This window comes from Taudactylus pleione, unplaced genomic scaffold (assembly GCF_031769625.1).
Source record: "Taudactylus pleione unplaced genomic scaffold, aTauple2 ptg000004l, whole genome shotgun sequence".
NCBI lineage: Eukaryota > Metazoa > Chordata > Amphibia > Anura > Myobatrachidae > Taudactylus > Taudactylus pleione.
In genome coordinates, this window is record NW_028284407.1 from 4,903,569 (window position 1) to 4,926,976 (window position 23,408).

The following is a 23,408-nucleotide window of genomic DNA, read 5'->3' on the forward strand; positions in this document are numbered from 1 at the left end:
TAAAATAGCTGTTACACAATCCAAAATTTTTTGTGAAATGATGACCAGAAATTGTCTTCCGCATCAGACTATAAACACACAGAATTTATTATAAACAGGTCGGTCCTTTTTGGAAGACAGTAACTGTTTGTGTCTGTGTAATATCTCTTATATGCTATAACAGTGTTATCTTTCTTTAAGCATGGCTACCAGAAGAACAAGATTTAGCAAAGTCTATCCCCAGACTTGTAATCTGGGAGAACTCAATTTACTCTGAAAACTAGACCGGAATTAAAGTAATGTACATGCGGTAAAGTGGAATATTGAACGAATTCCTTCCAGGCAAGTTGTGCGTTGGACGTTCAGGTAGATCTGCAGAGCTGTATCTGGCTAAATAAGGCCGTTTGGCTATTCTCCGTGTTTTCTTAAATGCGACAGATAATAGGGGGAGCTCAGTTACCAGCAAACAATACCACCCTACAGTATATTATCCTATCATGCATCTGAAGAGAATGAATAACCTCCTTGTCTGTATCATGTTTGACAAACTGCTCTGGGATTACGTTATCACCGCAGTGTGTGTACTTTAAGGAAAGCTGTGAATGTGTGCAGCTCACAGAGGTTGAAAGACTGCTGGCATGTTCTTGTAAATATAACTAAAAAAGGCAGCCTGGGACAAACGGAGATCTAAGCCACGAACCTCCCACTGCACATTTTGCTGGGTCTCGTTCCTTCTGGAAGGTGCCTTCCCAAACGTAGTGTAATGTACAAATCCATCGTACAGACACGTAATAAGGTAATGGCTGAATGTTCTGTCTGCAGAAATAGGCACACCATGTTAATCAGGTTTTGATCACTGCGATCAAAAGGAGAAAAACAATGCTATAATTCATGCCCGTGTCAGTAATTAAGGTCTCGATACAGTACAGGCTTCCGGGACTTGGAATATAACATGGTCATGTCTTTCTGTACGAACAGCTGGGCCTATGGATTGAGATAAACACTGCAGGACATCTCATGGATTGCAAACATTTTATTTTTTTTGTCATTTTGGGATAATTTGCTTTACTGATCTTCTAGATCAGGGGTTCCCAACCACGGTCCTCAAGGCACACTAACAGTCCAGGTTTTAAGGATAGCCATACTTGAGCACAGGCAACTTAATTAGTACCTCAGTTATTTTGATTAAACCATCTGTGCTTTAGCTTGGATATCACCAAAACCAGGGCTGTTAGTGTGCCTTGAGGACCGAGGTTGGGAATCACTGTTCTAGATCAAAAGAAGACCACCTGTGTCAGAACAGTTGTTTCAGAACATGTTTAAATCTTAGTTGAACAGACCAAATTATTGGGGGGGAGGGTCTACTGGAAAAGGGATGTGGGTTAGTGAAAGCTAGAAGTTATACCCCTTTATCACCTAAAACCCGGGACACTGAGCATGGGTCAGAGTCGGGTTTTACCCCTTTCACACCGGCAGCTGGACCCGTTTTTTTTCCGTGACCCAGGTCTTCCAGCGTTACAGGGAATTATGTCATATCCAAGGGCTACGGAACACAGCCAATCCCCACTGGTTTGAGGCATGACCCTGGTTATCGTGACCTGGGTTGCGGATTTTACACTGCACCATTACCCTAGGTCAGGCCTGGCCAACCTGTGGCTCTCCAGCTGTTGTGAAACTACAAGTCCCAGCATGCCCTGCAAAAGTTTTGCTATTAGGGAATGCTAAAACTGGCAGAGCATGCTGGGACTTGTAGTTTCACAACAGCTGGAGAGCCACAGGTTGGCCAGGTCTGCCCTAGGTCGTTCCCAATTTCAACCAGGATCGGATTCCCGGGTCACTCGACCTGGGTTATTTTTCAAGAACCCTTTTACACCAAGCCGTGACCCGACAATAACCCGGTTTATTGCGGAAATGGAAAAGGGGTATAAGAGGTCTAATTTGTCAAGTTATCCATTTGGGAATGTTGGGAGATGTGCAGCACAATAAACTTTCCATTAGAATGTGGTGGCAGGGTGGCCTACTAGAACAGCTAGGGCAATGTAAATGCAATCACTCAGATGATAATAAGACGTTATTTGACATAGATTCCATTTGCAAACCAAACACTAATCTTTAATATATACATTTGATAGTTTGAATGCTTTCAAAAATCTGGCAATTGTTTACTGTTCACTAGTAAAGTATACATTCAGCATTTTCCCAACAATGGTTATGAAATGTGTATTTGTTATTCCCCCCCCCCATTTAATTTCTCTCTCTGTTATGTGTACATTGTTACAGTCTCAGATAGATACAAGTACAATACATTGTTGTTTTGTAAAAGTTTATTATATAAACGTCCAGTAGTGCTTTTTTTCTATGGAATAAGATTCTGGTACTCATGTAATGGCACTGGTTGGTACAAGGTTTGTATGGGATGCTGTCAAAATGCCGATGGCTGGGAAGCCTTCTGACTAAATCCTGACGTCTAATCCCGTTCCGGGACCATAGACAGGCGTTGAAATCCCTACGCCCGTCTAGATCCCGACGACGGAATCTAGACAGACTGTTTCCCGAATGAAAGTAAGCTGGGCAGTGTTAGCACTTAGCTGCGGGGGGGGGGGGGGGGAAAGGTTAGGTTGGGGAACCCCGTGGGGGACTTGGGGTTAGGCACCACCCCAGGAGGGTTAGGTTTAGTGTGCGGGGAGGGAGCGTTAGGGTTAGGCACCACGGGGGGGAGGTTAGGGTTAGGCACCACCCCGGGAGGTTTAGGTTTAGGGATCGGGGAGGGGGGGGATTAGGTTTAGGCATCACCAGGGGGAGGTTAGGGTTAGGCACCACTAAGGGAGGGTTAAGGGGGGGGGGGAGGGGGTTAGGGTACTTACCAGCCCAGTCGGGATCCTGACGGTCGGGCTTCCAGCGTCGGTATTTAGTCCACCGGTATTACATCCGGCGGCATTACATACAGTTTCCAGTCTATACTTTATAGTAGCCTCCAGACTCAGGCGCTGATTCTGTTCATCTCTGAAATTATTTTACTGATTTCCGGTTTCCGGAACTAGTTAATAAGAATTAAAAACTCTACAAAATACATAGTACCATCAGAAAATGCACAGATGTGCAGCACAACAGATAAAGGGTACAGAAGTGTACAGCGGTTACTATTAGAACTAGATCTTGGGAATATTTCAGATAGTTCTGGTTCTGATAGTCAGCTTGCCCTGCAGACCCCAATGTGGATGGGCTGAATTGCGGATGGGACTAATTTTGTCCCAGTCTTTGGAATGTTGTGCGGAATGACATGTAAACGACTACTGTAAACAAATAGCAATTCTCACAGCTACTTGTAATTTATGTCATACCAGTAGTAACTGGGAGCTTCTCTGCAACTGCTCTACCTATAAAGCAAGCCTTTGTTATTTAGTGATAAAGGGGAGCCTGTAAATTGTACCATGCACTTTTTGTTACTTGTCTTTCTAACAACCAAGTGTGTCATAAACGGCAGTTTTGCAGGACACCTTTCCCTTCACAGAAATATAGAAACTAATACGCGTGTCTTTTATGAGCTGACATACATACGTATTTCTTCTGTCTCTGTATGATGTTACAATCTAATGCTTGTATGTCAAATTATTTATTTTTATTGCTTGTGTATCTAACCACGCTGGATGGGTTTTCACTATATCAGGATGGCTACGAGCCTTCCCACCCTCTGCGGTAGTGAAAAGCAGCCCAGGCACCTCTGGGGTGGTGGTGTCAGGTAAATTAATAAGATTGGGACCCCTGAGATCGGTCAGTGATCCTAGTACAAAAACCACTGCCTATTATACTGCTTTAAATAAACTTTAAGTGAATAAACAATTCTCCAAAGCTCAACAAACAGTGGGCCTGATTCAGAGCCGGACGCTATTTGCGAACGCTCGTTCAGAAAAAGGGGTCGGATATTTAAATTGAGCGCTCGCTCTTTGCGGTCTGTTGACGCCTCTATGTCTGAGCAAGTGTCCGAAACATGCGCTCGCTATTTTGTAAAGACGCCCCTTGGCCGCTCGCATCACACGTCATCTCCGCTATTTATTAGATTAATCGAGTACATCGAAAGGCGTCTGAACTGCTCGCAATTCTTGTAGTAGGATTTTCCTACCGCTATCACTGCGAGCAGTTCAGGCTAAAAGACAACCAAGTGACGTGGTCGATGACGCTGCTTTGTTAATTATGCACACCCATTAAACGCCCGTTTTGACCGTTTGGCACGCCCATGTTCGGATCTCCACTCCCCGTTTTCAAGCACCTTCCCCTGTTACCACCCACAAACGCCTCATTCTGTCACTCAGATTAGCAGGCACACGCTGTTTTACGAGCGCATGATTTCCGACCGCAATGACTGGTTGGCGCATGCGCATTACGACCCATACGCATGCGCAGATGTGCGAACATCGCTCGGAGCGAACGAGCGGCCGCTTACCAGCGGCTCTGAATCAGGCCCAGTGTTTTTTTCGTGTTTGCTCTGAATAACTCAATGAGATGAGCCTGTAACAGAATGGAAATCATTTGCCATATATATACTGGTGACAATTGTTGGTCCTTAGCTGTTCACATGCTGTCTCCCTATTGTGACAGTATCTACAAACAGCACTTATCACCAAAGATCTACTTACGGGAGACTGCTAATGGTTCCTAGATTAGGGATGGCCATCCATGCTTCACCATCAGTGGCCATCCCTACTGTGGAACATGGTGGGTTGTGGGCCAATCAGGGAAGGGTGCAGAGCATGATGGGGGAAGGGGCTCAGCAATCGATGGCAAAACAATCAACCATCGGTGACAACCCATCGATGGTTGCTAACCACCGATAGTCGATGGCCATCCCTTCCGGAAATTCATTAAGTTATCAGGGTGCTCTGCCTTCTCCTACCATGCTCTCCATTCCTGGAACAACTTAACTGAGTTATTTAAATAGCCACCTGTATGGAATTGTCATTCAGCTCTATAAAAATACAGTAGTAATTATAATAGTTAATTATTTTTTTTCTGTAATTTAGTCACAACTGTAAAGGATGTATCCAGGATATACCTGAAAACCAGCAGTGAGACTCCGTGTTTTTATTCCTTGTAAAATACTTTATAATAAAAACATGTTTGGACATGTTCACGAGCACAACCCATTCCCAGTGTAAAGGCCCCTACACACTACACGATATTGCTAACGATTAGGCTGATTCCGACGCATCTGAACGACAAATCGTTCATATTGTGCAATGTGTATGCAATACATCATGTAGTGCGTGCTCCTGTTGGGTTGTCAGACGCATCGCCTGATCCTTTGTATATGCAGGAAGATCAGACGATGCGGCTGGCGATCCCATGCAGCGCTATACGGCGGGGGCCGGCATATCGGGTGGTCGGGCACCGGATTGCTCAGTGTGTACGGACCACCCGATATGTTGGCCTGTCGGCACTGGGATCGTGGGGTCGCACCGCTGGGTACACAATCGTTTAGTGTGTACCCAGCTTTACTGGATCAATAATGAGACATGAGTTAGCTCCAAATGCAGCATTTATATTGAGACTTATTGTACAATCCCCCACTGACAAACAGATACTGGACCTGAATCACTACCGATTGCGGCTGCGATTATGCATGCAATCGTCCGATTATTGCGTACTGCATATGTGTATGCATTGCAGTGCGTGTACCGGCCTCTGCGATCAGGACTGCAATCGCAGTGACTATGCAGACCCATTGCAGAGTGATTGACAGTAAGTGCCGTTTGCAGGAGGTGATGGGGGTGGTTCGAGGAAACGCAGGCGTGCCAGTGCGTTTGAACGCCGTTGCATGGGCTGCGATGCCGTATGCAGCTTGAGGACTCATAGTGCGATTTCTGAGTAAGGGCAGGACTTGTGCAAGTGTGCGTCAGGCTGCAATGGTACTCGACTGTACCGATGGTTTTGCAGTCTTGCAAACATTATGACATGTTTGCTGACTTTCTGGCTGCTCCTCCCGGGATGGAGCAGCCAGATCAGCAGGACGGGGGTGGGATTGGGGGTCGTGGCCGTGACAAGGGGGAGTGGACGGGTGGGTGACAGGCACTTGTGGTGGGGGCGTGGCCACGCTATCGCATCATTTTGTCCCCGCTCCCGCTACACAATGTCGATAATATAGGCAGTGTGAAGCAGGGGGCAGGATAAAATGACGCAAATCTTGTCACCGGGGAGTTGCATGGGTTATTGCGGGGGGATAGGAGGGGTGGGCGGCAGCCAGGAGGATTGCCTGCCTTCCTGGGAGGTCGGGAGCGGCACCCGATTTTCGGGAGGCTCCCAACCAAATCGGGAGGGTAGGCAAGTATGTTTTACGGATGTGTGTAAGGTAAAGTGGGCGTCCTTATGTTGTGCTGCGATTGCAATGGATTAGCATACTATCGCAGTTGAACTTCTTTTTATCTAGCAAGTAATGAAAACCAGAACTAGAGAGGTGATTGCAGGTTATGGAATGTTTTCAGTTTGTACTCTGCTACAGACAAGGTTTCCTGATAGGGTTACTTTCCCCCTGTAACGTCACCATGAGTCTGTATAGGAAGCACAACGGAAACTGGAATGAAAAAAGCCGCAGCCGCTACATTGTAGCATTTCATATACAGAATCAGAGACTCAGGCGCACACAGATATACAAGTGTTGTGTATCAAATTAATCAGCACAGTCTGCTGGTGCATCCTAGTTATGTTGTATTGCCCGGCGCTAGCAGAGTCTCACGGGACCTAGCGCCCAGAGATGGGCTTTTTGGCTGCAGCAGAGATGTGTAAGGACGCGGCAGAGATGTGTAAGGACACGGCAGAGATGGGTAAGGACACGGCAGAGATGGGTAAGGACGCAGCTGAGATGTGTAAGGACGCAGCTGAGACGTGTAAGGACGCGGCAGAGACGTGTAAGGACGCGGCAGAGACGTGTAAGGACGCGGCAGAGACATGTAAGGACGCGGCAGAGACGGGTAAGGACGCGGCAGAGATGTAAGGACGCGGCAGAGATGTAAGGACGTGGCAGATGTAAGGACGCGGCAGAGATGTGTAAGGACGCAGCAGAGATGTGTAAGGACGCGGCAGAGATGTGTAAGGACACGGCAGAGATGGGTAAGGACGCGGCAGAGATGGGTAAGGACGCCGCTGAGATGTGTAAGGACGCAGCTGAGACGTGTAAGGACGCGGCAGAGACGTGTAAGGACGCGGCAGAGACGTGTAAGGACGCGGCAGAGACGTGTAAGGACGCGGCAGAGACATGTAAGGACGCGGCAGAGACGGGTAAGGACGCGGCAGAGATGTAAGGACGCGGCAGAGATGTAAGGACGTGGCAGATGTAAGGACGCGGCAGAGATGTGTAAGGACGCAGCAGAGATGTGTAAGGACGCAGCAGAGACGTGTAAGGACACATCTGTATTCAGGTTGACCTCTAATTTCTGAACTTTTTTTAAAATATTTTTCTTTTATTGAAGCATCATATAAATAGTACAAAAATAATATAACATTGATACAAAATCAATATAATGGAAATGCAGAGTTTACAATGGTTACCACATATAAATGAACTTTTATTTTTAAGTATAGTGTTCACTCTAGGTTCGGCGCCGGACAGACCTAGAGAAAAGGCACTCTGGCTCGCGTTGAATGTTCAAAAAAGGGGCGTTAACACAAGTAAAGGGGCGTGTCTTTAAGACTTGCCCCCTTGTCATCACTCTTGGGGGCGTGCCCGGCACTTACGGACATGCCCGGCTGCCCCCAAGTTCTCCTGTGTCAAAGAATAGATGCCGGGCACGTGCGTCTGGCATCCATTTATCGGCTGTAACCTCTGCACCACTATTTTTCCCACCAGCGGGACACTGCAGACCGCAGGTGGGGACAGTACCCGCCAGGCTGTTTTAGCGGGCGCCACCAAAAAGGGACAGGGCGCATTCTGCCCTTTTGAAATCGGGCAGGAACGCTATAAGTATATACATTTAATTCCTGAAAGGAACTGTAACATATGTTCCCCTTTATCAGCTGCAAGAGCCATTAGGCTAGGTAGTAACAGAACAATTGTTAGGATAACTGAGTCCGGTTCCAGTAAATCTATAAGGCACAATTATTTCTGGCCAGAAAAGTGCAGCGCAAAATCTGTTTTTGCACACCTGTGTCACCTTTAGGTCTGTGTATACTCACAAATGTTTGTACTCTATGGACAAACACAGAATTTGGCTAGGCACTTGGCACATCAGATTAATCTGTAACACAGTAGGTGCATGTTGTGTGTCTGTCATGAGAGCATGTAATAGACTACATTTGTAACGAGGCTTTGTCAGAGCCCAGAAATCCTTCCACTCAGAAAACCTCTAACCTCAGATCTTCAGTGCAAAGTCGCTGCAAACAGGGCCGCAAACATAGGCAATGCCAGTGAAATGAAATGAGTAGTCTGTCAGACATATTCCTCTGAATCATACAGTCAGGTGCACAAATATTGGGACATTGACAGAATTTTCATATTTTGGCCTCTATTCACCACCACAATGGCTTTGAAATGAAACAAACAAGATGTGCTTTAACTGCAGACTTTCAGATTTAATTTGAGGGTAATTACATCCAAATCAGCTGAACGGTGTAGGAATTACAATGGTTTCTATATGTGCCTCCCACTTTTTAAGGGGCCAAAAGTAATGGGACTATCAACTCAAAAGCTATTTCATGGACAGGTGTGGGCTATTCCCTCGTTATTTCTTTATCAATTAAGCAGGTAAAAGGTCTGGAGTTGATTCTAGGTGTGACATTTGCATTTGGAATCAGTTGCTGTCGACTCTCAATATGAGATCCAAAGAGCTGTCACTATCAGTAAAGCAAGCCATCATTAGGCTGAAAAATCAAAACAAACCCATCAGAGAGATAGCAAAAACATTAGGTGTGGCCAAATCAACTGTTTGGAACATTCTAAAAAAGAAAGAACGCACCGGAGAGCTCAGCAACACCAAAAGACCTGGAAGACCACAGCAAACAACTGTGGTGGATGACAGAAAAATTATTTCCCTGGTGAAGAAAAACCCCTTCACAACAGTTGGCCAAATCAAGAACACTCTCCAGGAAGTAGGTGTATATGTGTCAAAGTCAACTATCAAGAGAAGACTTCACAAGAGTGAATATAGAGGGTTCACCACAAGATGTAAACCATTGGTGAGCCTCAAAAACAGGAAGACCAGATTAGAGTTTGCCAAACAACATGTAAAAAAGCCATTACAGTTCTGGAACAACATCCTATGGACAGATGAGACAAATATCAACTTGTACTAGAGTGATGGGAAGAGAAGAGTATGGAGAAGGAAAGGAACTGCTCATGATCCAAAACATACCACCTCATCAGTGAAACTTGATGGTGGTAGTGTCATGGCGTGGGCATGTATGGCTGCCAATGGAACTGGTTCCCTTGTATTTATTGATGATGTGACTGCTGACAAAAGCAGCAGAAAGAATTCTGAAGTGTTTTGGGCAATATTATATGCTCCTATTCAGTCAAATGCTTCAGAACTCATTGGACGGCGATTCACAGTGCAGATGGACAATGACCCGAAGCTTACTGCAAAAGCAACCAAAGAGTTTTTCAAGGCTAAAAAGTGGAATGTTATACAATGGCCAAGTCAATCCCCTGACCTGAATCCGATTGAGCATGCATTTCACTTGATGAAGACAAAACTGAAGGGAAAATGCCCCAAGAACAAGCAGGAACTGAAGACATTTGCAGTAGAGGCCTGGCAGAGCATCATCAGGGATGAAACCCAGCGTCTGGTGATGTGTATGTGTTCCAGGCTTCAGGCTGTAATTGCCTGCAAAGGATTTGCAACAAAGTATTAAAAAGTGAAAGTTAGATTTAGGATTGTTTAGTTTGTCCCATTACTTTTGGCCCCTTAAAAAGTGGGAGGCACATATAGAAACTGTTGTAATTCCTACACCGTTCACCTGATTTGAATGTAATTACCCACAAATTAAATCTGAAAGTCTGCAGTTAAAGCACATCTTGTATGCTTCATTTCAAAGCCATTGTGGTGGTGAATAGAGGCCAAAATATGAAAATTCTGTCAATGTCCCAATATTTATGCACCTGACTGTATAATAATAATATTAATAAGGAGAACCATTAAGTTGGGGAAAAAAAATCATTATGAAACATTGCTTAAGGCCACTGTAGTTTTTATATCCATATCATTGCCGGACAGGAGGAACATGCACACTCACACGGGGCCTATTCCACATTACATAATTATCACTAGTGATAATTATGTTTTAAACTCGCTGCGAGTTTCAAAAATCTTTTGTAGGCGTTCATCATTCCTCACAAAAGTATCTCTTCCGTAAAACTGCTCTTGTGCGAAGTCAGCTTTTTGGAACTGTGATACTTTTCCCCATGCAGCTGAGGTATCCATAAGGATTTCCTCACATTGCAACTGTCCCCAATCCACCCCCAACCCTGTTGTGTCTGTTACCCCCCCCTGCTTAGAATTGCACCCGCCCTTCAGGGACAGTGTGGGTAACCACCTTCCGGAAGAATGTCTGCCTGCCGTTGTCTATCCCAGGACCCCCCCCCCCCCGCCTTTCAGTGGCCGGTGTTTGTCCCAGTGCCTCCACCTCCGCCGCACCCCGCACCTCCTCCTGCGGCCACCTGTAACAAACCCCCCCCAACCTAAAGTGTAGGGACTCTGGAAATTATCGGTGGAGAATCGTGGCTGTTAGGGATGTGCTTCCAGGGCGATTTATCAAGGGAGATTTGCCATGACGGGGGCCATGATAAGAGCCCTTCCTAACGATGAGTAAAATGTAAAGTGGTAGGTACTATAACTACTTCAGTGTTTGGACCTGCCTAAGCAACTGCGCATTGCCGGCCACAAGCCTGTGCACGTGCCATGCTATCCATTTGTTAGGAACCGGTGACATCATCCCAACAAAGTAAGTTGTGATTATGTAATGTTAGTCGTTCCTATCAAATTCATTAGCAGCATTTTCAGTAATATTTGTGCTACCCACAACTTTACTGTGTCTACAATGTATATGGAAAGGGTACACTGCCATATTTGCATTTCATTACGTGGGAGCTGCCATTTTGTTAGCTCTTGAGTTAAAATGATTTTAACACAATAATTGATCACTATGGAGCATATAATATATATTTAACCTTTATATAGAAGCACATTAAGGGCCTGAATTTGAGTTGGACGCAATGTTGATGTCAGACGCAGTTGAGCTACTTTTTTCTATTGCGCATACATCAACGTTGCACTGCGTAAGCGTCCAGACTCCGTGCGCAAAGAGCCGCAGTTGTCATCGAAATTCATGGACTCAGATGTGTCTTGAAATTGTATTGGGCAGTGACTGGGAGTAGACAGGGAGATGGCTATGGGGACCCAGGGAGATGGTCCGTCTTATGGGTGTGTTATCGCTGAACTGGTGGCAAACTCAGACGCATAATAGCTCACATTAGAGGCCACATTCTGACGGAGATTGTGCACAGAGCATGGGCGACCAATAGTTGTTTCTAAATACGCACCAAGCTGCATTTGAGCAGTTAATGACTCTTAAAGTGGGTGTCAGGGCCTGATTCAGAGCCGGACGCTCTGACAAGAGCGCTCGCTCTGAATCAGGGCCGGCCTACCTAAAATTGGAGCGGCCTCCTGGCCGCTCGCATAGCTGTTGGTGACCACCCACAGCTTATGCGAGCGGCCAAAAAGATGGTAGCGATGGTCAAGACCATCGCGACCATCGGGCTTGCGACGAGACCCTTGTGGTAAGGTCTCGTCTGCCGCAAGCCCGGAGTGCTTTTGGCTCTATCAGAGCCAAAAACATTCCCACTGACATCACTAGTGATGTCAGTGGGGCTGGACCCAGACGGTAGGCGTTCCCATGGGAACGCCTCCATCTGGGCAGCCACGCCCCCGGCTTGCTCTCAATCACCATCGACAGCGCGCCCCCTTTGGAGCGAGACCCCGAGCGACGGCTTCCCCGTCGCTCGCCGGGTCTCGAGAATGCGCACGACGGAGCAGCCTCCGTCGTGCGCATTTGGGTAACATCGACCCGCTTGCGAGCGTACAGCGCTCGCGAGCGGGTCTGAATGAGACCCTCAGTCCTTGCACATGCAGATGCGGGATGTACACCAGGGAAGAGCTTGCTGCCGAATTTGCATTAAGTTGCAGAAGCTATACCAGCAGAAGACGCACACGGATAGTGCAGCGTCCAACTCAGAATCAGGGGGAAGTGTATCAAAGCTTGGAGAGAGATAAAGTACCAACCAATCGGCTGCTAACTGTCGTTTTGCAAACACAGCCTGTAAGATGACCGTTAGATGCTGATTGATTGGTAGTTTATCTTTCTAAACTTTATCTCTCTCCAAGCTTTGCTACATCTCCCCCATGTCCCTAAATGTGAAGGCAGGTTGGACCAGGCTGTTCCTAGCCATTATTTAGCTTGAACGCAGTTACAGAGTTTAAGAATGTAACAAGATCACTGTATAAACACGTGCGAAGTCCCACAATGTGGTAAATATTGAGAAGGGAAATGTCTTTACTGCCTAAAAAGTACATTGTCACCGTTTATTTTCACACCTGCACCTGAGCCTTCTTGAGACAGGTTTTATGACGTCATTTAGAACTGTCGCATGATTGCTTGCTGGTGTGGTTCCGCAGTTACATTTTCCTGTTACGTATTTCTGGAAATAGAAGCTGGCTTAGGTGCGTTCGCGTCCGAGCCAACAGTCAGATAACTGATTACATATCACTGATAAAAAAAAACCCCATATCATTAAAAACACATATCCTGGTAGAACAAATAGAAAACTGTTCTGTGTTATTAGGGATAGTCTTTGTTAATGCAGGAAGTGTATGGTGTGTGCTCCATCTGTTGGTGTAATCCAGAGGCCGGTATCTACGTCTTACTAGGCCTACTTTCCAATTCCCTCTGTTCTGCAGATACGGTAGAGTGCCTGTCTTGTTGGCTCCAAAGCCCTTGGTTCTATAAATTAGTCCCAAGCTGTCTGTGTTTTTATCCTGAGACAAACATCCAGCTGTGAGATGGTTCCTATATTCAACAATATATCATAAATCTCACCATGGACTCTGAATTTTTTTGTGCACAGTCCTATGGGGCTGCAAAGAAAGCTCTGCGAGTCCGGCAGGATGTGGCCACACCAGCTCGCGGTTGCAAGATGATGGCGCCTAATTGAATCAACCCGCTAGTGTTGGTTCTAGCCATATTTACCTATTAATAGTCCTGTGCGGCATCGCATCCTGTTCTTTTATGTGCAGTCAGTGTTGTAAGATTACACTAAGTGCCCACGTGTGAATGACTGGTAATATTATAGAGTGTTTATAGCCATTTATAGTACATTCATATGATTTTAAAAGTATGTGGAGGTTCAACATTTTTTTGTGTGCACATTTTAAACAACCCTCTTAATGATCTGTTTATGCTGGGAGGTGCAGTTTGTTTAGTATGTGTTTTTTATTTAATGAGTAATAATGTTTCTAATTGCTTCAGCTCTTTGTTGTAACTTGTATTTCTGGTCTATGGGCTGGTTCTGAGTCGCACCTATTATAATCACCGTTCCGTCAGCTTTCTGAGATTGGCAGCCCCATGCGAGCATTGGTGGTATCCCGAGTCTGATGCAGCTATGCGACTGCAACGCCCTCAGCCCTCTGCTTCCAAGTGCAACCATCAGGACTGTCATCGGCATACCCATCAGCCCCGTACTTGGTGCAGGAGATGTGACTGACACATGCACAGCTCACAATAGATCGCACAGCCACGGCAAACTTACTTTGCTTGCTAATGCCCTGTTGCCACCCAGTAATGCCCATAAAGCCGCAAGTTAGGAGCTACTAACGGCCCGATTCAGAGATTTTCGCAATACTGATATTTTTGCAGACGGAACGATTGTTTGGTTTTGCGATTGTGCGAAAGCCGCACTACGATTACACTTGTATATAGGAAGCACTTGCAAAGTGAGTGAAGGTAGTCAGTGTTTGGAGGTGGTAACGGGGGGGAGGGGTGGTTAGAAAAACGCCGTTTCATGTGAGTGCATAAATTAGCCATTGCAAACTCCTTCACAGCATGAGAGCTGTGTTTGCACCTGGTCAGTTTTGACTTATATGCTGCGTGACTTCCCGATCTGTGTCCATGTTACCGATGTTTATGCTGTTGCACGTTATTGGACTGATATGAGAAGGCATCAGGGGGTGTCCCTATGCTCGGCTGTGCTTTGGAAGGCATTAGCATATTTTAGCAACTGCGATCCGTGAGAGGGCAGCTGCATGTGCATTAGCGTAAAACTCGGAGTAACTCCCTATGATGCGTAAGTACTTGTGACACATGCGCAGATTGCTAAAGATCACTCCATCTGTTCGCACACGTCAGTGCGTGTGACTCAGAAACGGGACCTACGGATGTGTCCACATACATCTTACCTCCGTGCGATACAAGTTGTTTTAAACATAACGCGTGTGTGCCATGTGACTCAGTAGTGCCGAACGTCTTTACGTGCAACTTTTTACCTTCAAATGCGTCTTAATCGCACAGCTCCTGTTGATTAAAATGATATGCGGCATGCCTATATTCTGTGTACGACTGTGGGCGTATCTGCATGCGGAATGCTACGCTACAACATGCTCTGAGATACCGAGGCGTCACGCCATGGCATGGCGTAACTGGAAGAGCTGTTTAATGCGTAAGGAAGTAAGATGTATGTGATACATCTGTATGTGTAGGCTGTGAAATGCAAAACCCATTTTTCTAAACCTCAGTTTTACTGCTAAACCCATCATATCTTAATATAGGCAAAAAATTAGCTAAGCAAGTATATATTTGCTAAGAATATTAACAATAGCAGTGTGACCATTTTTGTATAAGTTCTAGAACTTTTTTTTTTATTGATGTAGACTTTTAAAACTGGTAAATGTGCAAAATAGTTTGGCAGAGATGACAAAACTTGATCTGTATTATATTACACTGCCCTTATAATACAGTTTAGTTGTGTCTTATGTCATCCTTTACATTTAGCAGTTTTATGCAGTTTTGTCCTAGGAGCGTGGTGGGGGCTGGGGACCTTTTATCCGTTAGCTCCACCTGATATTATTGCTGTTTGGAGATTCCACTGAATACGCGTCTAACAGCGTCTCCAATTCTTAATCACTCAACTGGAGCGGTTGCATGCGATGCGATGGCAGCCAGCTGTGCTTCAGCTGTCACGGTCGCATCCCATGCGACCACACCGCCTTGCAGCGTCACCTGGCTCTTAGGGAGGGAATTTGTTCTGCACACATGCAGAACGGATTTCCTCCTGCTCGTCCGTCACCCCTGCAGTGATGCAGCAGTGTGTGACCGCTGACATCACTTCCGGAATCGCTCCCCAGAAAGCCGTGCACCAGGAACAAGAGTGCGAGGAGGGAAACTTGGTTCCATCCTGAGCATTATTGGGCTGATCTCTGCAAGGGCAGAGCTGAGCTGCCCCCTCTTTTGTGGCCCTCCAGCTAAAGCTTACCTCCCATGCCCAGTACACACAAACCCATCTCTATGCTCTTCCTCCTGCGGTAAGTACCCGGGGAATGTGCCACAGACACCCAGAGTGTGTAGAGGAGGCCAATGAATGGGAGTACCTCTCTTTCCACCATACTGTACCACCTGCTCTCTGCCCATCAGTCATCAGAATGCTTCACATATAGGCGCTGCAGGAGGAAGTGCAGAGCGATTGGTCAGTGTGTCACTGTGCATCTCCCCCTGCAGTAACTGAATTAGGAGTACAGGCAGCAGGGGATGCCAATCTTTCTGACCCATGAATGGAATATCCCTGGGTCTGAGCAACACATCTGCAATGTTGTCTGTGTCACTTGACTGGCAATGGGGTCTCTTTGCAATGTGACTGGTATTGGAATCTGTGCAATGAGGCTAGCGATGGGGCCTGGGCAATGGGTAGTGTTACCATTAAGAAACAGCAGTTTGAACGATTAGTACAACAGGTGCAGAATATGATCATCAAAATATAGTTTAACAAGGGTGCCCCTGCCCAGTTTATGTCTGGAGAGAACTCTCTGGACTTTGGCTAATATGATCAGGTGGAACAGAGAGCAGAATTAAACAAAAAAAAAGGAACTAATATGACATTGTTTGTGCAGCGTTGAAGAGAGCTGGCAGCGTGACTACAGTGACAGCGTAGATCTCAGTATCTGTGTGGGCAGCTCCATAGTGTCACTCCTGTAATATTCTATTGCGACATAGCATAGTGAATGGGAGGGGCTGGGCTTCACATCCTAATATAAACATGATAATAGGTGCTACCATGCTGAGACCAGTAGTTCTACAGAAAAAAGGAGAGGGGGGGGGGAGGAGCAGGTGCACACTATAAGCACTAAGAATACAAATGATCAAAATATCTATAATAGACTGCAATAATTAACATGGTTTTAAATGTAAGGTTTCTTTGTACATGTTTGGCCAAAGATGCTTGCCCACCTACCACGTCACGGTGAACCTTATACCTGTAAGGTTAATTATTGCAGTCTATTATAGATATTTTGATCATTTGTATTCTTAGTGCTTATAGTGTGCACCTGCTCCTCCCCCCCCCTCTCCTTTTTGCTGTAAACATAGCATAGTGACAAGGGGCGTGGCTAACAGTTGTGTGTGGGGAGAGCGTGATTAAGTCTAATGATCAAACAATTCCTAGTTATTATACCTATGTATTATAATTAATCATATAACAGTGCAGAGATGCCATTAATGAAATCATATCACACTAATGTTTTTTTTTTTTTTAGTATTTTTTTATTTTGAGTGCTCGCTAGTATTGTTATTATTATCGTTTATTTATATGGCGCCGCAAGGGTTCTGCCGCGCCTTACAAAGTGATATAAGATAAAACAGCCACAGAGCAGGAAAGGCAAAAGCAACATACGTGAGCCGTTCAACAGCAGGAGCGAATACAGAAAATAACAGAAACATGGGTAACGGTTATAGCTACATAACTACGATGGAGGGGAGTAAGGGGGAAATAGGACTTGGGCAAAAAGTAAGCAAATTAGTTCTGATGGAAGATCACATAGTGGATTTTCTTTTTAACACCCTGTGTAAAGTAAGACAGGTCAGTAAATGATAAATGATGGGGGAAAGCATTATTATGGAGAGCTATAAAAAGAAAAAGAACATGACCCAGTCATCTGGTAGATACGTAAGGTCCATTCTTGGAAGCATACCTCATGTCCAGGAGAAGGTATCTTATGCTTAGCTTCATTATGGAAACTCTTGTATATAAAAGAAAAAACAGTTTCCACTCAAAATGTAAGTGTTCCTGCTACATATAACCAGGGCAGCGCTGCTGACCGTAATGGGTCTGTCACCCTAATACTGTAAATGAGCTGGAATGTTCATGTGTCGGACTATATTGTGAAGCGAGCACAACATTGGGCTAGAGCGTGCCTCAGATTCCAGAACAGCTATGCAAGCTGACAGTTGAAAGTGCACTTTCCAGTCACCAGGACTCAAGTACAGAAGACCTGCTGGCAAGCCGGCTGCTTGTACGATTGTGTCCTGCTATATAAGAACATTACGGTAATTATTCTGTGAGGTGTCCCACGGGTTAGAACCCTCAGGACCTTTTCCTGCAGCCCTGGTAAAAGCTTATTTTTATTTTATTTTTCCTCTGGAGAAAATTTAACTGTAAGTTTATTTATGTTTTGCTTCTTTGAGTTTGTGTCTTTTTTTATTGTTGGCAGGCTTAAGTTAGCTGCAGGGAACTAGGAACACTACATGTATTTTTAAGCACTAATCAATCGCCATGTTTATGTTAGCTCATGTTCTAATTAGCCTTATAGTGTAGAAAATCAGAATATAAATGTGGATTTTGATATAAGTGACTCAGCTTTTTATTTTTGTTTGCTGTTTTACAATTGCTTTGGGAAATTACATGCAACTATTACATGCAACTACATGTGATTTGTAATGTGCCTTTTTGTTTTGTGGCTCTCTGTTGTATTTAGATTATTTTGTTACATGCACCCTGCTACTCCGTAAGATTACAATGTAGGTTAGTGATTTGTTGCATGCAATAGTAGTGACCCGACAAAGTTGTAAAACTCTGCAGTTTGGTCACACTTTTGTGCGACAGCCTGACCAGACGGTTTGCAGTTATAACGCATAATATTGGCGACCATTCCTTACAGATCATTTGACTCTGGCAGGGCTGACGTTACCATTAGGTGAACCTAAGGAGTTATCTAGGGCGACTACTGCCCTTCATTGTCAGTGTAACACTCTGGGGCAATGAAGGTGGTGTTAAGGCTACAAAGTAAGATGGCGAGGCCATGCCACAGCATTTACTGAGTGCCCTGGTATTGAAACAGGACAATCGACTTGGCCAAGTCCCATGGCCGTGAAAATGTTGCTATGGGTCCCCCATAGGCCTAGATATGGCCCTGGTGTTGAATATTCTTGTTGAAAAATTACTTCTTGAAATGTCTGTATGTGTTTCTCTATAGAGAGAGAGAGAGATTGAAAAAAGGTCATATTAGACCTAAACATTGCTATGTGCAGGAAAAACTATAATTGTACATTTGTGCTGATGTTTCAAAAAAATGTATAGCATCTCACTAGTCTGACAGGAAAGCACAGCTTCAGAGGACCTCTATGTAGCAGTCACCACTGCTTGGCAGTGAAGATGCACTGAGTCATTGGCCCCAAACACGATTAGTCATTTGACTTCATCAATGGTCTGCGATACACACACACTGTTAGGTCCATATATATTTAGCTGTTTAACAACAAATATTCAAGTAACCTATTATATACTGAATATGGTTTGAAAGTGCAGACTGACAGATTTAATTTGAGGGTATTCACACCCAAATTGGAGGAAGGGTTTATGAGTTACAGCTATTTAATATGTAGTACCCTCTTTTTCCAGAGACTAATGGTGCATACACACGATCAGATTTTTCCTTCAGATATGAACGATAACGATTTAAAAATCGTTCAGTCGTTCATATCTGAAGGAAAATCGTTCATATCTGACATGCCTGAACGATGGACGATCAACGATGCGCGTTCCCGATGGTCAGATAACGATTTCTGACATCTGATGTGTTTGCAGTCAGACTTGGACGATTCCATTCATTTTAATGCAGTCAAAAATCGTTCAATCGTTCAAATCGTTCAAATCATTCAAAACTTTGGTAAAATCGTTCAAATCGTTCAAATCGTTCAATCGTTCAGTCGTTCATCTGACAAATCTGAGAAGTCTGACAAATCTGACCGTGTGTATGCTCCATAAAACTAATTGGACAATTGACTCAAAAGCTGTTACGTGGACAGGTGTGGGCTGTTCTTTCATTAGTTCTTTATCAATCACGCAGGCAAAAGGTCCGGAGTTGATTCAAACTGTGACCCACAAGATGCGGTCAAATGAGCTCTCAATGCAAGTGACACAGGTCGTCCTTAGGCTGCAAAAACAAAACAAATCCCTCAGAGAGATAGAATAAACCTTAAGCTGGGTACACACTAGGTTCTGTACCCCGATATGTCTGTGAATGGTGTCGGTCACAGACATATCGGGGTACACACCTGCCGACACGCTCGCGATATATCGGCCGTTCGAGTGAATGTTTGATATATCGCCCAGTGTGTACCCAGCTTCAGGAGTGGCCAAATCAACAGTTTAGATGAACATTCTGAGAAAAAAAAAAAAAAAAAAGAACGCACTAGTGAGCGCGGCAACACAAAAAGACATAACATCCAGCCAAGTGAAGAACACTCTCCAGGATGTGGGAATATCATTATCCAAGGTTACCATAAAGAGAAGACTTCACGAGCGCAAATACAGAGGGTTCACCACAAGGTACAAACTATTCATAAAGCTCAAGATTAGAAAGGCCAGATTAGACTTTGCCACAAAAAAAATCTCAAAAAACAGCCTAGTTCTGGAAAAGCATTTATTGGTCAGATGAAACTAAGATCAACCTGGACCAGAATGATGGGAAGAAAAAATTGGAGAAGGCTTGGGATGGCTCATGATCTGAAGCATACCACATCATCTGTAAATCACGGTGGAGGCAGTGAGATGACATGGGTTTACATGGCTCCCAATGGCACTGGCTCACTAGTGTTTATTGATTATGTGACAGAAGACAGAAGCAGCCGGATGAATTGTGAAGTATATAGGGGTATACTGCCTGCTCAGATTCAGCCAAGTTCAGCAAAGTTGCTTAGATAGTGCTTCACAGTGCAGATGGACAATGGCCCAAATCATACTGCGAAATCAACCCAGGAGTTTTTAAGGCAAAGATGTGGATTATTCTGCAATGGCCAAGTCAGTCAGTCAGTCAATTGAGCATACATTTCACTTGCTGAATACAAAACTAAAAGCAGAAAGACCCACGAACAAACAACAACTGAAGACAGCTGCAGTAAAGGCCTGGCAAAGCATAACAAAGGAGGATACCTACGGTAGCATCCCGGATCTATCAGCCTCCACAAATCCACACCTTGGGGTATCCTAGTGCAACAGGTTCTCAAACTCAGTCCTCAGGACCCCACACAGTGCATGTTTTCCAGATCTCCTCACAGAATCGCAAATTAAATAATTAGCTCCACCTGTGGATCTTTTAAAATGTGTCATGAGCAATGAACACACCTGTGCACCTGCTGGGTGACCTGGAAAACGTGACCTGTGTGGGGTCCTGAGGGCCAAGTTTGAGAACCACTATCCTAGTGGAAAGGACTTGTAGACGTAGTAAAGACGACGCACTGATCTTTATCATAGGATTTTATCACTCTTCTATTTTAATATTTCTTCTGTATAGCACCCTCTGTGTTAGTGTGTGTTTATAATATATTAATGTATGGCACTCGAAAATATCAGAAAATAAAGTGTTTATTCCCTAAACAGAGCAGCAACATTTTGGGCATACATCTGCCCTTTATCAAGGCATCTCATATGATTACTTCCTCTAGCACACTACCATTACTTATATATAATCTCATCATCTGAAAAGCATACATACACTGTGACAGCCCTTTAGAGATAATCTTATCCAGGAGGATGGAAGTCAGGTAAATCATGAGTTACTCTCAGTGACGTCTGTATTTTTCTTTAGATTTTTGGGTGAAAACAATCACTAATGACAACCTAATCATACATGATTAAAATGTCTTCAAACTGCTCTCAGCCCCAATCCTAATCAATACCTGGAGCAGATCTCTTGGAGTCCCAATCACAACGCACGCAGATGCTCTCAGTATTTGCTGTCATCCAGCTACGCTGAGTAATCTAAAAATAAACCCGATTGTGTCAGCACTGGCGCACGTCTATCATCATCTATAACTTATAGAACATGTTTGTGGTTGTGTGGTGAGGCTTTGACTAAATACATAACATTTGTATTGCAGGTTGTACCTTGGAGCTGCTCTTTGTCATTATGAGATGTCGTCCTTAACTGCTTCGTTTGTGCAAATTAAATTTAACGACTTGCAGTTCTATGAAAGCTGTGGAGGTGGGAGTTTCGGCAGCGTTTACAGAGCACAATGGTTATCGCAAGAGAAGGAGGTGGCTGTTAAAAAACTTCTGAAGATAGAGAAAGAGGTAACCGTTTATTTTTGGTCTTTAAAAGAACAATTCTTTTTTGGTTTTACTGATGGATAAAACTGTTTGATAAAAAACAGACTTTTGCAAAATGTTTAATGATGACTTTTTTCCATACATTTTTGGGGATGCAGAGGCCACTTCTCAAAACAGGCGTCCTAGTCTTGCAATAAGCGTTAAAGCATTGAAGAAGCCTACCATGTTTTGTGAATATGGTCCGTCCACTGACACGATCACACAATGGTTTTTGGTTCAAAGTAGCAGAGGATTCAATAAGAGAAATTGGGTTATCTGAAGTTGTTTTAGGTGTACACAATGGCGTTGAAGTTGCTATTGTACATTTCTATGTAACACTTTACAAGTGACTATTGTAACAGTGTCTATGTGTGTGATTGAGACTTTTCAGGTTTGTGTATTAGAGAATGACGGAATCATTTTTGTTGAAAATATTCAGCCATTAATTGCTTTTTGTTTATGAAAGTTGGTGAAAGCAAAGGTTGGGTAAAGACAGTGTCAGTAGGCATGTGCCTGGGGGCATCTGGGGTCGTGAGAAGGAGTTTTCACCCAGCAAAGAAAAATGAAAACACTATGGGGCATATGTTCTAAGCTCTGGAAAGTGATAAATTGGGGAGAGATAAACTACAAACCAAATAGCTCCTAACTGTCATTTTTCAAATGCAGCCTGTGACATGACAGTTAGGAGCTGATTGGCTGGTAGTTTTTTTACTCTCCGATTTATCACTTTACAGAGCTTAATACATTTGTGAGTTCTTATGAGGAAGGGGCAGTGTCACAGTGTGCCGGACACCGGCTACCACTTACCGGGTCCGGCAGCACTGGAATCTCCGTCGGCGGCAGGCAGCGGGCAGGGAGTTCCCGGCACCTGCTGCTGTGACGTCCGCTCCGGGTACCCCTCACGCTGGCTGGAAGTGCAGGCGGCCGCGGCTGTCCTTGCAGTGCGCGCCGACCTACAGGTGGATTTAAAGTGACAGGCGCGCCAAACGTGAAGTCACGTTTGGTGCGAGAATTTGAATTTACTCTATTTAAGGCAGTCTGTGGCACCAAACAGGTGCCAGAGTACAGGCTCCATACCATTCTCCAGCGTTCCTAGTACTTACCGTATATACTCGAGTATAAGCCGACCCGAATATAAGCCGAGGTACCTACTTTTACACCAAAAAACTGGGAAAACTTATTGACTCGAGTATAAGCCTAGTGTGGGAAATGGCAGCAGCTGGTAGTGCCCCCAGTAGTAATTCCCCCTGGTTGTGCCCCCATTAGTAATCCCTCCTGGTAGTGCCCCCAGTGGTAATCCCTCATTTCAGTGCCTCCAGTGGTAATCCCCCCTTTCAGTGCCCCCAGTAGTAATCCCTCCTGGTAGTGCACCCAGTAGTAATCCCCCCTTTCAGTGCCTCCAGTGGTAATCCCCCCCTTTTAGTGCCCCCAGTAGTAATCCCCCCCTGGTAGTACCCCCAGTGGTAATCACCCCTTATAGTGCCCCCTGTAGTAATCCCCCCCTGGTAGTTCCCCCAGTGGTAATCCCCCCTTTTAGTGCCCCCTGTAGTAATCGCCCCCTTGGTAGTGCCCCCTGTAGTAATCGCCCCCAGGTAGTGCCCCCTGTAGTAATCGCCCCCTGGTAGTGCCCCCTGTAGTCCCCCACCCCCAGTAGAGAGATACATGAGAAGAATAAAAAAAAAAAATCACTTACCTGCAACTCCCGCTCCTGGTCCCGCCGCTATCAGCTCCTCCGGCCGCTTTGCATGGGAGAGACGTCGTCATGACGACGTGTCTCCCATTACCCACTGCGGGAGCCGGAAGATGGCTCCCGCAGTGGGAG

At 45.0% G+C, this 23,408-nt stretch overlaps 1 protein-coding gene across 4 annotated transcripts in view; it reads left to right on the forward strand.

The window, feature by feature from the left end:
* Positions 1-23,408, forward strand: part of MAP3K20 (mitogen-activated protein kinase kinase kinase 20) — a 196,210-nt gene that overhangs the window by 16,313 nt on the left and 156,489 nt on the right. Inside the window, exons 1-2 of one of the 4 annotated variants that reach the window (XM_088471844.1) lie at positions 17,234-17,547; positions 21,379-21,571. In XM_088471844.1, coding sequence (XP_088327970.1) covers positions 21,413-21,571 — 159 coding nt within the window. In that variant the 5' untranslated portion in view covers positions 17,234-17,547; positions 21,379-21,412. The other 3 variants (XM_088471712.1, XM_088471931.1, XM_088471781.1) reach the window with 3 other exon arrangements.